We start from the raw sequence: 14,819 nt of genomic DNA on the forward strand, positions 1-14,819 counted from the left end.
CTTTCATTTCCTTTATAAAGTGTTGCATATAAATATACCATTGTATGATAGCATGAAATGATCTGCAAAGCACCATCAGGTAATGGATCTGGGATCAGCGAGGGGACCCGGCCTCAGTGCAGTGGGCTCCTCTCTGCTGACAGCTGTGTCCGAGTTAAGGTTAAAGGTCCTGTCACGGGTTTTGCAAGGATTCAATGAATCAAGTGTGATCTTATCTTGTGTAGGTTGGCCCCGCCTCACGCACTGCGAGTGAAGGCTGTGGCATTGAAGGAGTGTATAAAGGCGTGTGTGTGCAGCAGCTGGGGGGCTTCCTGAAGAACCCCTCTCTGTGACGCCTGGCCTCCCTCTGTCAGGGCCCTCTGTTGTGGATATGGCTTGGTTCCTGTATCTGGGTGTCTTTTTGGTGGTGGGCCTGGTTTTGTTAGCTCTAAAGTTGAAGCTCAGAATGTCCGCACATGGCCCCCAGGAGCCCCCTCATCTCCCAGCACTGCCTCTGATCGGTAGTCTGCTCAGTCTGCGGAGCCCGCACCCCCCTCATGTGCTTTTTAAAGAGCTGCAGCAGAAATACGGACAGACGTACTCTCTGATGCTGGGCTCCCACTGTGTCATCGTAGTCAACCAGCACACGCACGCCAAAGAAGTCCTGCTGAAGAAGGGGAAGATATTCGCCGGAAGACCAAGAACTGTGGGTAAACCTCCTCTCCTTGTCTCCATGTTAGCATTAGCAGCAGCAGTCATTGATGTGTTTCCTTTTCCATCCCGTGCTGTGTGATGAAGTTGACCACAGACATTCTGACCAGAGATGGCAGAGACATTGCATTTGGAGACTACAGCGCTGCCTGGAGGTTCCACAGGAAGATCGTGCATGGAGCTCTGTGCATGTTTGGGGAGGGCTCTGCCTCCATCGAGAAGACCAGTGAGTACACAGGACTCCTCTGGTCACATAACGCTGCAGACAGCTTTACTGAGGAGTCTAAAAGGGACTTTTAGGTCAGTCAGTCAGTTCCCTCTTTGTATTTCAACATTCCAATGCTTTTGGTTTTATATTCCTCTAAGATTCTTTCTTCCAAAACCGACTGATAATGACTAACTTCATTATCCATTCCCTATTTTCTAAAAAGATCCTAAACCCAAAGGTATTCACTATACCACCAAAGAAGTCGAAGGAAACAGAATTCTCATTTGAGAAGTCAGAAACCTTTTCGGCATTTTCCTTAATCGTTCTTCAAAGTTAATAATGACCTGTGTCCATGGACTCACAGATGACCCTCTGTTTTATCATTTTGCACTTTGTGATTTTGTTTAGGATGTTGAGATTTGATCCATGGATAAGCATGGCATGTATGAAGGAGCTGTAGTGCAGGATTATGTTCCATTGTCCTCATGACAATGCTCACATGTCAGCAATATTACAATATAGAAGATAGCATTGGAGGATGGAACCCTCCTTATTGGCCGCACGTGTTCGTCACACAGCACGCGGGGACACGTGGTCTCTGCTTGTTAACCCATCCTGGTACTAGGAGCAGTACTCACATATGAAAGAGTGTTAAACAAGCCATACACAGTACCTGCACCATCCAGTGTAGAATGTAAGTACATGTATTCATGTACTTGTACTTACTGTACACAACACAATATTTAAAAACACAAATTAATGTATACTTGTGCTGCACTACAGTTCAGAGAACAATATTCTACTGTTCCCTTCGCTACATCTTCCGGACAACTTTAGTAACTTAGTAGGTCAGAGTTTTACATGTTTATTATCATTTTATAAGACGTGAAGCATTGTCACACTGAACATTGAAGCAGCCAGCAGTGTGACAAGTAGTTTAAACACAACATCTGATGAATGCTTTGATACTTAAAGTACAGTTTGCTGCAAATACTTCTTGACTTTGGGTAAGATTTAAAATGTGAAACTCTTACTTGTAATGGAATATTTCTAACTTGAGACTCTGCTACTTTTACTAAAGTAAAAGGTCTGATTGCATTGTTGCACTGCGGGAGGGGGGGCTGCACTGCGGGGGGGGGGGGGGGGGGGGGCTGCACTGCGCATATGTGCATGTGTCTCCTGGTGATGAAGGAACATGTCAGCCAGTGCAACCGTGAGGCTCACTGATTAGTTTACCTCACTGAGGAAGGACACACACAGTACAGGTGAAGGTGTGTGTCCTGTGTCTGCTCTGTATGTGAAGGTGTGTGTCCTGTGTCTGCTCTTTATGTGAAGGTGTGTGTCCTGTGTCTGCTCTTTATGTGAAGGTGTGTGTCCTGTGTCTGCTCTTTATGTGAAGGTGTGTGTCCTGTGTCTGCTTTTTATGTGAAGGTGTGTGTCCTGTGTCTGCTCTTTATGTGAAGGTGTGTGTCCTGTGTCTGCTCTTTATGTGAAGGTGTGTGTCCTGTGTCTGCTTTTTATGTGAAGGTGTGTGTCCTGTGTCTGCTCTTTATGTGAAGGTGTGTGTCCTGTGTCTGCTCTTTATGTGAAGGTGTGTGTCCTGTGTCTGCTTTTTATGTGAAGGTGTGTGTCCTGTGTCTGCTCTTTATGTGAAGGTGTGTGTCCTGTGTCTGCTCTTTATGTGAAGGTGTGTGTCCTGTGTCTGCTTTTTATGTGAAGGTGTGTGTCCTGTGTCTGCTCTTTATGTGAAGGTGTGTGTCCTGTGTCTGCTCTTTATGTGAAGGTGTGTGTCCTGTGTCTGCTTTTTATGTGAAGGTGTGTGTCCTGTGTCCTTCTCAGTCCATGCCCAGGCCGGGTCTCTGTGCTCCGTCCTGTCGGAGGCAGCAGCTGCTGGGCTGGCTCTGGATCTGTCCCCTGAGCTGACCCGGGCCGTCACCAATGTGGTCTGCTCGCTGTGCTTCAGCTCCTCCTACAGCCGAGGAGACGAGGAGTTCGAGGACATGCTGCGCTACAGTCAGGGCATCGTGGACACGGTGGCCAAGGACAGCCTGGTGGACATCTTCCCCTGGTTACAGGTACACAGCAGGGACATTAAACAGCATGTCATGTGACAATAAGCTAATAAACAAGAAGACTAAAGTAATGACAGGATACTTGCATGAAGACAAAAAAGGTGCACCATGGGTATTTTTTAACATCAGTAATATTAACACAATCTGAGGAGCAGTGAGTGACTACACACACACACACACACACACACACACACACACACACACACACACACACACATTTTATGTACATTACATTCATAATATTTGTATTATCATCATTTTGATTTGGTGGATGATATCCTATGTTCAGTTTCTTTCCTATGACATAATATTGTCAACATGATTGTTTACTGCTTTACCACCTTGTACAATGTGTCTTTGGCAATACTGTATTTTTGATATGGAAATGCCAATAAAGGTTCATTGACTCTTGAACGGTATATGCCCGCATTTCACATAAATCCCATAAGGCGCGTTCACACCGGAGTACTTTTCCCCGTACTTTTCCCCGTACTTTTCCCGTTTAGTTCCGTTAGTATCCGTTATATCGCGTTCACACCAAAAAGAGTACTTAGTGCCGGGAACATTTTTAGTGCCTGCTGAGAGGTGGTACTCTCCTGGGGGGGGGGGGGAAAGTGCCCCAGTTCTGATTGGCTGGGCGAATTGCAAACCACGCGCCGTAAAACTCGGAAATGTTTTGTAGAGCCGCCATTTTATTATCCTCGCATTAGCATTATTAGCATTAGCATTCGCCCAGGACACAAACGCAGAGAGACTAACTCATGGCAACACAGAAGAAAACATGGGAGCGGTGGAGATGAGGAGCTGTCGGCGTTCTGGCGATTTACTCGGAAGGCTGTTCCGGTGTGAACGCGATCGGCTCTTAGTTCCATGGGGGAACTAAGTGCTGGGAATTAACCTGTTAAGCCCCAAGGACCACCTCGGCGGGTCCTTTTTTTTCACGACACTGTGTCTCAGGGGGTCTTATTATTTAAGAACCTATTAATGTGTTATACCAGATTAACGGGAATAATCTCAGCTAACTGACGATACAAACCATGTTTACCAAACCAAAACACAAGTCTCATAAGAAGCATCTAAATGACCCCTGAGCGAAAAATGCTAACGCACTTTGGCACAGAACTCAAGATAAAAGATACCCTTATTACTTATCGTAGCTGCACATACAAGATATCCGATTAAAGCTGAGACTCCACAGATTATTTAGGTATAATCACTGAGTGATCCGGACTCGCGACAGGGGAAGCAAACACAGACATCATAACATGTACCTTTACGGAGCTTTTACGGGAGATCGTCTCACCGTTGCTGTCAATCTGATCAAAAGACTTGTTCAATGGCATTAAAACGAGAAAAAACGCGGCTGAATCGGTTAATCCATAGGTTGATAATGTTTCTCTGGAATCATTTTTTTTAATTTATAATCCATAATTCCATTTTTATGTAAAAATTAGGGCTGTCAGTCGATTAAAATATTTAATCGCGATTAATCGCATGATTGTCCATAGTTAATCGCGATTCATCGCAAATTAATCGCACATTTTTTATCTGTTCTAAGTGTACCTTAGAGGACAAATATGCTTTATGCAAATTGTATTATCATTTGAACAATGACAAATATTCTCATGAATATTAAACACAACAACCTCTGAACATTACAAATATTCGCCTCAATTCAACCTGGAACCTTTCTCATTCAATAATACAATACCGTGTGTGTGTGTGTGTGTGTGTGTGTGTGTGTGTGTGTGTGTGTGTGTGTGTGTGTGTGTGTGTGTGTGTGTGTGTGTGTGTGTGTGTGTGTGTGTGTGTGTGTGTGTGTGTGTGTGTGTGTGTGTGTGTGTGTGTGTGTGTGTGTGTGTGTGTGAGCTAATATGCTCGAACGGGAGCTGCCTGGACGCTGCAATCATGTTACGCGCACTCTATCCGTGCTGAGTGTGCTGACTTCTCGTACAATGTCCCACTGTCTGGCTTCCTGCATAAAGTCAAGTGCTCGGCGCAGTTGTCGGCGAAATGTCGCTCCTCTGTTTTCATTTAAACAGCTCCTTATATCCGTTAGTGCAGCTAGCTAGCACCAGATGCTAACAACAACAATACACGTAAAGGTCTCTCTCTCGCTCAGGCCACACAGACACACACCCTCCCGGCCCTCCCGATGGCCAGTCGGTGCCTGCCGGTGAGCGTGGAAGTGTGGGCTGTCAGCATCAGCTTGGAGATGATATTTTAAACTCTATGCGCTCTGAAACTACTGGGGGGCCGAGGAAAAAAATACACATGCGTTAATCGCATTAAAATAATTAGTGGCGTTAATTTTTTTTTACGTTAACGTGTTATTAAAAAAAACTTGACAGCCCTAGTAAAAATCGGAGAGTAAAAGTTAGCTGCTAATGGTAGCCACCAGAGTTATCGCAGCTTCCGGGTTTTGGCTATGCGTCAGTCTCACACACACACATTACCAAATAAGGAGTATGTGGGAGTACCCCTCGATTCCATTGGCTCTGACGGTTAGAAAGAGATGTCAATCAGCAAAATCGAGCAAGGGGGGCCAGAGATAGGTCAAATCCACCCAAATGACCTCAGAAGTGTTTTTTTGTTGCTAAATCTCTCTAAAAAGGTCAAATTTCACTTGTTTTGCATCAATCTTGATACAGGGCACTTATTATATGTTGTAGTTTGGATTCCTAAAGCTTTTAGTCTACCTTCAAGGATAGTTTTCACAATAAGTAATCTTTTTCTTTGGACGGACACAATAATTTACATTTTTTTATTGTGTTCAATCTGAATTTACTTTAAAATAAAAACATCTATATTGATTCTGACACTTCTACATCCAACTCACAAGTGTAACCTTGCTTTGAGAAAAAAGATTATTAATGTAACCCTTTTAGAAGGGAAGATAAGGTCATTTGTTCTGGGAATGTCATTTTCGAGCCTGAGACCTGACAAACAGGCTCAGGGCTTAACAGGCTAAGTACGGCAAAGTACTTAGTGTGAACGCGGCTCTGGGGGAACAGTCCTCTCCTGCTGCTGACTACAGGCCACATGACGGTGAATAACATGGCTGTTTCTTTACAGCAGACACACTGATCCAAAGGTTTCTGATGTTAAAAGTAATTTAAGCAATGGGCTATATAAACCCACTATGACCATACAACCAGGGGCGCCGCCAGGGATTTTGGGCCCCATGAAAATATATCACATTGGGCCCCACCACCAGGCCCAGGCCATGCCAACCAAGCACAATTGCTGTAACCACATCTCCAGAACCCAACCCACTCATTTATGCTTTAAATACAGGCTTGCATCTATCTTGTAGTCCAATACTAACTGCACAATATTTACTGACACTGAGCGGTGAAAATATAACACTGTGCAGGTTGCAAATTCTACTGCAACATTCTGCTGCAGTAGAATTCACTATTTGATATACCACCAACATTCCTGACAATAGACCTCAATAGTCATCTTTTATGGAATACATGCCTTTTTAATAAAAAATTTGAATGGAACATTCATAAATCAAAATAAATATAACTTAAATATACATGACCTCTTAAATTAAAATAAAGTGAACATTAACACCAATATTATCATTTCTAAAATGCTATAACAAAAAAAATAACATAAGCAGCAGATTTTTTTATTAAATATACCAACTACAAAATAAGCGGGTATTAAAGTGTAAACGGACAACAAAACGGAAATGGAAGTGAAAAGGCCTGATGGTGGTGCTAAGTCCGAGCCTATTACCTGTTCTCAGTCCTTTTCTCATCATGCATCTTGTGTGTAGTGATCCAATATCGTTACCATAGCCTTGCCCTTTAACAGTTATTACGAGCCCTGGCTCAGCCTCACTCACCAAGAGCCCAGCGCCTAGCCTTCTTACAGGCAAAGTCACTGATCAAGTCCTTGAAGTCCAGCTTTCTAGCCAACTGGCTTTCAATGGACAGCATGGCAAGACTGCAAAGCATTATGGGGGGACAGGGCTGCTGAGCCTAAAGATGGATCTGTTGGTCCTGGCACCAGGGGAGGGACAACTGATTTAGTATGAATAGCTGTTAAAAATGTACCTGCATTTATTAAATGTCAGCTAAAAGAGGAGTGAAATGAAAAACCTCAGCATTTTCTGTGAAGATATTAACAGTAGGCTACTTAATGTCTGCAAAACATTGCAATTATTATTTACAATGGACTAAGCTTAGCGAACAGACTAATTCCCACCACTCATGGACCACACCCACCTTTTCTTTTGAAAAACTGGGTGACATACTGTCGCCCTTTAGTCCCTCTCTCTTGTCTTTCTCTCCTTTCTTTTCTTTTTTGAAAGCCTGACTTTGTTAGTCGTTGAGACATCGTACACACTAAAAGTACTAAGTACTAGCATCCTTGCTCACATGCTCTCACTCTCTGCCAGAAAGTGCGGTGCCGCACACAGCGTTTGGAGGCAGGACCAAACTATTACATGTAAATAGAGGGGGGTGTACAGAGGCTTTGGATAATTAACTTTTGGAAGAAAAAAAGTTAAATGAATCGTAAGTTTAGTGAGTACATTATCAATTTAACGTTATATTAATGTTAATTATTGATGATTGATGAAAGGTTACTTTTTGGGGGCGCCCCTGCATACAACCCTTCTGGAGTCAAATAACAAGAATACTGGGAAAACAAAAGGGGAAACTGCAACATAGAGAACATATGTTTACTCTATTATTATGATATGATGTATTATCATGCTGTATATGACATCTGACTCTCTCTCACAGATTTTTCCAAATGCAGACCTGCGTCTTCTGAAGCAGTGTGTCTCCATCAGAGACAAACTTCTACAGAAGAAATATGATGAACACAAGGTACAGCACAGTGATATGCATACAATCTGTCTTTAGTGGCAACAATGGTTATCATTTACGGGTGAGATAATCAAGCTGACAACAAATACCCACACTTTATATCATCTTTATGTAATTGTCACTGATAAAATAGGGAAAAAATATAAAGTTTTATATTTTATGTTTTATAAAAATATAAAGTTGCACACTAAAAGTGTGCAACTTTATATTTTTTCCCTATTTTATCAGTGACAATTACATAAAGATGATATAAAGTGTGGGTATTTGTTAGCAGCTTGATTATCTCACCCGTAAATGATAACCATTGTTGCCACTAAAGACAGAGTTCAAATTATTATTATTATTTATTTTACCTAAGTAATTATTTTTTACAGATTCCGAATGTCTTTTTCCGGATCTCAAATCTTTTTTTCTCGTTCAGATCGTTTTTCCCTTTTTAAGTCGTATTTATTTTATTTCAGAAAGCGGAAAAAATATCTGAATGCGAATAAACACAAATGAAAAAAAATTATGTAATCAATATTTCGGCCCAGATTTAACTCCATACCGCTAAGACCTGTATTTGGTTGCATCGCATGACGTTTCATACGAATCAGTTACAAACAGTTTTTTGGCAACGGGCTGAGAGACGGTGGAAAACAACAGCATCACACCTCGTGCTTCAGGAGCAACGCGTGATAGTAACTCTCACCGCGATGTCCCCGGCTCACAACAATTGATTGATGATTATTGTGATGTGTGTTGTGTCCATTAACCAGGCAGACTACAGTGACCAGGTGCAGCGGGACCTGCTGGACGCGCTCCTGAGGGCCAAACGCAGCGCCAACAACAACAACAACACAGCAGAGATCAGCGCAGAGTCTGTGGGCCTCAGTGAGGACCACCTCCTCATGACTGTGGGGGACATCTTTGGAGCCGGTGTGGAGACAACCACCACAGTGCTGAAATGGGCCATCGCCTACATCCTCCATCACCCTCAGGTAGGATCAGCAGCACAGTGCACCACAGCTGGCTCTGCCTGGGCTGTGAAGGGCTTTCTCCCCCCCTCATACAGTATCTTGTGTGTGTGGAGGACTCCCTTCAGCGGTGACGCACCTGGACCCGTTTCCTCTGGCTCACACACGCTTCACGCTCTGTCTGAATTCAGTTAGAGTTTGACTTAGTGTTCAAGTTGGCTATTCCACTTGCCTTTCTTTGACTTTTACTAATATAACTGAGCTGGTTCCTCTGCACTCCACGAGAAGCTACTCTGACTCTATTCAAAATAGGGGAAGTCATTATATTTCCACATTTAAGTACTCAGATCTTGTACTTGAGTTAAAGTAGAAGTAACACAGTGTAGGAATACTGCATTCAAAAAATCCTGCATTCAAAATGTTGCTCAAGTAAAAGTGGAAAATAATTATCATCAAAATATAGTTAAAGTACCAAAAGTAAAAGATTGGTCCATTTCAGAATAATATATATGATATGTTTTATAATGATTGATCATGAAAGTGTTCTTAAAGCTGGTGAAGGTGCAGCTAGTCTGAAGTACTTTGTAGACTGCAGGGTAGCTGGTGGATTTACTCCAGGTGGAACTAAAGTCTGATTCAACACTTGATTATATTTCACATCATTCATCCAGATCTGTGAAGTTACTAAAGGGATTAAATACATGAAGTGGAGGAAAAGTACACCATGTACCTCTGAATTGTAGTGGGTAGAAATACAAAGTTGCATAACATGGAAATACTCAAGTAAAGTACAAGTCTCTCAAAATTGTACTTCAGCACAGTACTTCTGAGTCAATGTTGGTAGTAACTAAACACCACTGGTCATGTCACTCCCTATGTGAGTCTAGGTTATGATTTTGAGGAAGTATGTCAGCTTTATTAAATGGCTTATTAGGTTATCACAGTATTGCACTTCGTAAGTGTGACTATGATTTAGTAAAACTTTCAAAACCCTGACAGACAAGAACACGCCTTCACACACACACACACACACACACACACACACACACACACACACACACACACACACACACACACACACACACACACACACACACACACACACACACACACACACACACACACACACACACACACACACACACACACACACACACACACACACACACACACACACACACACACACACACACACACACACACACACCATTGTAAATGTGTATTGTTGGTACAGAATGTGGATATTCTGACTGTGTGTGCGTGTGTATGTGTGTGTGTGGGTTCAGGTGCAGAGGCGTATCCAAGAGGAGCTGGACAGAAAGGTGGGGGGGGACCGGCCCCCCCAGCTCAGTGACAGGGGGAGTCTGCCCTACCTGGAGGCCACCATCAGGGAGGTGTTACGGATCCGGCCTGTAGCCCCTCTGCTGATCCCACATGTGGCCCTCAGTGACACCAGGTACACTCACACAGGGGCCTTTACCCCCCCCCCCTCTGACACACAGGAAGGAAATAATTTAGGTGATCAACATCACAGCAGTTTACTGATAAATACTGATCACATGACTGCTCTGGATTCCTTATGAAAAATTGTGCTTAATATTCATCTTTACAAAGATATTTTTGTCAGGCATCGCCAAGCAGACCTGCAATCACTGAACCACTGTGTGTCATCTGTGTAGCATTGGGCCCTTCACAGTGAGGAAGGGGACCAGAGTCATCATCAACCTGTGGTCCCTGCACCACGATGAGAAGGAGTGGAAAGACCCTGAGCTCTTTGACCCTGGTGAGAGGACACTGTGTCCAATGTGTGCCATATCTGGTCCAAGAACAGGAGGCACCAAAGTGTGATTCAAAGTTGGCATTGAGGAGCCTTTCTCATGCCTGCAGGGAGAAAGCTTTTGACAGATAATACCTGAACTCAAGAAAGATCCAGATGTCTGACAATTCAAAGGATTAAGCCATCTCTGTTATTGTTATTAGGACACAGAGTTAGAGTTAACATTGAGTGTTCATTGGCTATCAACCACCTAGACTAGAGCAATGATAATATAGTGGGATTATTCATTTAAATAAGAACATTTAAAACATGGATAATATTAAAACGTAGTGTCTACAGAGTTAGTGTCAATGGAATGTCCTTATTGGTGCTATTATCTGTTCAGAAATAAAACCCTAGTTGCTCAGGATACTCTATATGTCATCTTGCAGGGATAAGTGGTTGTTGTTCTAAATCAATTCAGCTATATTGTATTCGGGTGAAAACCTGAACAAATGGAACAATAATAATAGCTACATTGTTTATTTTTTAAATTAAGACTAAATGACCTTTCAAGATAGTACAGATAGCACTTTATTTTCTGTACTTTAACCTAAATGCCTTAGCATTTTTTGCCGGAAAAAACGTTAAATCAAACAGTTTTTCACATGTGGAAAAAAAAAGGGGGGGGGGGGGAAGGGGCAGGAGATTCTACCGGCAGATTGTCAGCTAAACACTGCCGTGATTAAATGCCATATCATGTTCAAAACCACATCACGGATTATTTCTGAAACAGTATGGAGCTCAAATGCTTTTTCTCTCGCGGGTTTACCACAAGGTGAGTTCCTTTTATTTCCTGCTTCTTTACACATACTCTCTCCAGTACAGGTTAGCTCTGAGTGTTAGCGATGCTTGCTAATTTAAACACAGACCATATTACGTCCAAAACAAGTTGCGCATTGTTTCTGATAGCAACGTTTCTGATAGGGCCGTGGGCGTAAAGCCAGCCCACATTTCTTATTATGTAATATCGGCAGCAAATCAGGATCAGCTCCGTTGCAGCCCCTTTTTAGAGATTTGCGCACGGAGGAAAAGAGAGAGGGTTTTATTTTCTGACACTGTGAGTCTCCTTACACACCGGGGACACATATGTATGTATAAAAGACATCAGAAAGTGTATTTTGCATGATAGGTCCTCTTTAAAGTCAGTTTCAGTTTTTTCAGTGTTTGAGCCACCAGCTTGTGTTGTTGTGACTCGGTTTGTTCCTCTGCAGCTCGCTTCCTGAACAGTGAAGGCACCGGAGTGAGGGTCCCGTCCAGCAGCTACCTGCCATTTGGAGTGGGGGTCAGGGTGTGTCTGGGCGAGGCCTTGGCTAAGATGGAGCTCTTCCTCTTCCTGTCGTGGATCCTGCAGCGCTTCTCCCTCTCCGTCCCCAGAGGGCATTCTCTGCCCAGTCTCCAGGGGAAGTTTGGCGTGGTCCTCCAGCCGGCGCGGTACAAGGTGACCGCCACCCCCAGAGCGGGCTGGGAGAGCGGACACGTGTCCATTTAGGACCAGACAGTCTTCTCTACCAAGCATCATCATGCAGATCATGAACCGGACATTTACTAGCATCTCGTTGTATGCATGAAATCTTCGTTTCTTCCCAATCTAACACAATCTCTCCAAACAGTTTCATACTATATTTATAAATGATATTTCATTACATTTTTTCTACTCCTGTGACATACTTCAGTGAATAATCTACATGTCTACACTTATGGTTTCCTATTCAATAGGGGACACAATATTCCTGTTGCTGCCACAAAAGTTTGGGAAAGCACATTTACTCTGCAGATGAGAGTAATTTCAATGATCTTTTAGGCATTCACTGAACGACCATGTGTATAAGGGGTTCTCCAACTTGTGTGACCGAAGGTTAGAGTAAAGGCGACCTCTTAACAGCATGATCAAAAGTGATGCAAGAAAAGCCTGTGTTGAGTCAACTCAACCTATGGGAGTGTTTTACCTCAAATAAGTTTCACGGAACCATGGGCACTCACTGTGTGTCCTTATAAGACATACAGCCCAGGACTAGAGAGCTGTCTCTTATTCAAAATGCAGACAGTGTTTGCATTCCTCAAAGCATTCTGAGCAGAAAATCTAGTCACTTCTAATGAAACCTGAGCACTCACAGACTGTAATGGCAATTATTGCCATTGCCATTATTACAAAGGTGAGGTTTAGAGTGATCCATATGCAGACACATAACAGATGATTTCCGGTCGGTGAATGCAGTTTAGTTTGATGTTTATTCAGAGTTGTACAATACCAGGATTCAATCTTCCAGTGAGTGTTAGTTGTGAGCAGTGGCGTAGCCACCATATAGGGCCCACCCAGTTTAGTCATTGGCCCACCCTGAGAAAGCTTCGGTGTAATTGTTTTAATTTTTTATTATTATTATATTATACTCAATTGTATTCAACCATTGAGAATATCCAAGCATTCAAAGTGAAATTCAAGTGAACAAATATCGAGTTGAATTACTGTTGTATGTGTTTTATCCTCTGAACGGAACTAATTTCCGGTAAAAACTGGTTGAGGTGGTGAGATTTTCCCTGGGTGGAATACAGGCAAGTAGGGACGCGCTTTTTTACATTACATTGCATTTAGCTTTTCTGTAAAATGTGCAGACATTTCCCCAGCCCAGGAGCTGAAGGTGCATTTACGAGGGATGGATATGTAGACTGGAAGCACCTGCGTAACTCGTTGGAGAGACATAAAAAAAGCGAGGACCACTACAAGTCCATGAGCAGGTTTGAATGCTTCAACCTATTGTTGCTGTTATCTAGTGCAATACAATAGTTACCTAACGATTGTAAATAACCCAATTTGTGTTCTGTGAAACTGAAAAGGATATTACATTGTTTTTGTTACTTTCATTGCAGTTGTAAATATGTCTTAAAACTATATTTAGGTTAACTTCCTGTTTTATTTAGATGCTTTTATTTTGAAGGCGAGTTTACGCTGTTGACATGAAGTAGTTGTTGCTATGGAAACAACGTGACGGAGAAAAGTAGCGGAGATTAATCAACATATAAAGACGGATAAAGTAAAGGATAAAGTTTATGTTTAAGTTTAGCACCCCCGAAGAGGCACAAGATTGGTATTAACTATAATATAAACATGTAGGTTTTGTGCTAATTCGTTTATATGCTGTTTTGTAGCTTTGCTGTCTGTTTACAGATCACTTTTGGTAATATGCTAAAGTGGACTAATACGGATGGAGCCTAAATGTATTTGTTATTTTTGTGTCTTTATAGCTCTTACGTTGATATTGGAGTTTTCAATAAATTCATATCATCAGTCAAGTCTTTGACCATTATTCGGAGGGAATACTACAACAATGCTTGGCAATGGGCATTATAATATATTATTATTATAGGCCAGGCCGGACTCTACGGTGGCCCTGAAGTGCAAAACACCACAGCATTTCAGAAAACACTACAGCATTTCACAAAACACTACAGCATTTCAGAAAACACCACAGCATTTCACAAAACACTACAGCATTTCACAAAACACTACAGCATTTCAGAAAACACCACAGCATTTCAGAAAACACCACAGCATTTCACATTGGACGGAAAGGGTATTCCTTTAGGGAGAACACTTCTTGTTTGTGATTGGACAGAGCCAGCCAGAGAAGCACTGCTGTGATTGGTTGTTTTTGCTGCCAGTCAAGAAATGACGCTTGTGATTAGCCCAACACATCAGCTGTTAGCTGTTAGCACACACTCAGAGCTCACAGCTCCTCATATCTGTTCAGAAACTGGACAAAAGTTAAACATGTACAAACCACAGACTGTCTATGTCATGGCGAATACAGTCGCTGCTTTATTTATGTCTGTATGACGTTGTTGTGAGTGTGGACGGAGCAGCTACAGGTTAGTTTAGCCTGATGGATCCGATTCCGATAGGATTTACATGGAGATACGGCCCGCCCCCTCTCCAGCGTCTTGTTTGAATGACAGGAGTAAATACAGAATTAATGCTTTATTAACTCATGGTTTTTAAGGGGCTTATCTCCATGTAAATACTATGGTAGACCACCCAATATTCGCATTGCTCTAATCGCTCGAGTTTCACCGCGGCTGCTCGAGTTTCACCGCGGCTGTCAGCTGTGTTTGCTCCTGTCAATGCTGTCATTCAAACAAGAGGCGCTGGAGAGGGGACGGGGCGTATCTCCATGTAAATCCTACAACAAAATGAACATATTTGACCGTGATTTAATTGTAATACACGTT

At 42.6% G+C, this 14,819-nt stretch overlaps 1 protein-coding gene across 1 annotated transcript; it reads left to right on the forward strand.

Moving 5' to 3' along the window:
- Positions 1 to 234: 234 nt before the first annotated feature.
- Positions 235 to 13,883, forward strand: cyp17a1 (cytochrome P450, family 17, subfamily A, polypeptide 1). The gene is made up of 8 exons (XM_034100951.2): positions 235 to 685; positions 778 to 916; positions 2,738 to 2,973; positions 7,734 to 7,820; positions 8,579 to 8,800; positions 10,063 to 10,232; positions 10,456 to 10,559; positions 11,807 to 13,883. Exons 1-8 carry the CDS (start codon positions 371 to 373, stop codon positions 12,082 to 12,084), a joined length of 1,551 nt encoding a protein of 516 aa, XP_033956842.1. The 5' UTR covers positions 235 to 370; the 3' UTR covers positions 12,085 to 13,883.
- The last annotated feature ends 936 nt before the right edge of the window (positions 13,884 to 14,819 follow it).

Source organism: Pseudochaenichthys georgianus, chromosome 15, assembly GCF_902827115.2.
Source record: "Pseudochaenichthys georgianus chromosome 15, fPseGeo1.2, whole genome shotgun sequence".
Taxonomy (NCBI): domain Eukaryota; kingdom Metazoa; phylum Chordata; class Actinopteri; order Perciformes; family Channichthyidae; genus Pseudochaenichthys; species Pseudochaenichthys georgianus.

Coding starts and splice junctions, on each gene's coding strand:
- cyp17a1 (XM_034100951.2), top strand. CDS start 371: ATGGCTTGGTTCCTGTATCTGGGTGTCTTTTTGGTGGTGGGCCTGGTT. Junction 2,974..7,733: donor ACATCTTCCCCTGGTTACAG/GTACACAGCAGG, acceptor TCTCTCTCACAG/ATTTTTCCAAATGCAGACCT. Junction 8,801..10,062: donor ACATCCTCCATCACCCTCAG/GTAGGATCAGCA, acceptor GTGTGGGTTCAG/GTGCAGAGGCGTATCCAAGA.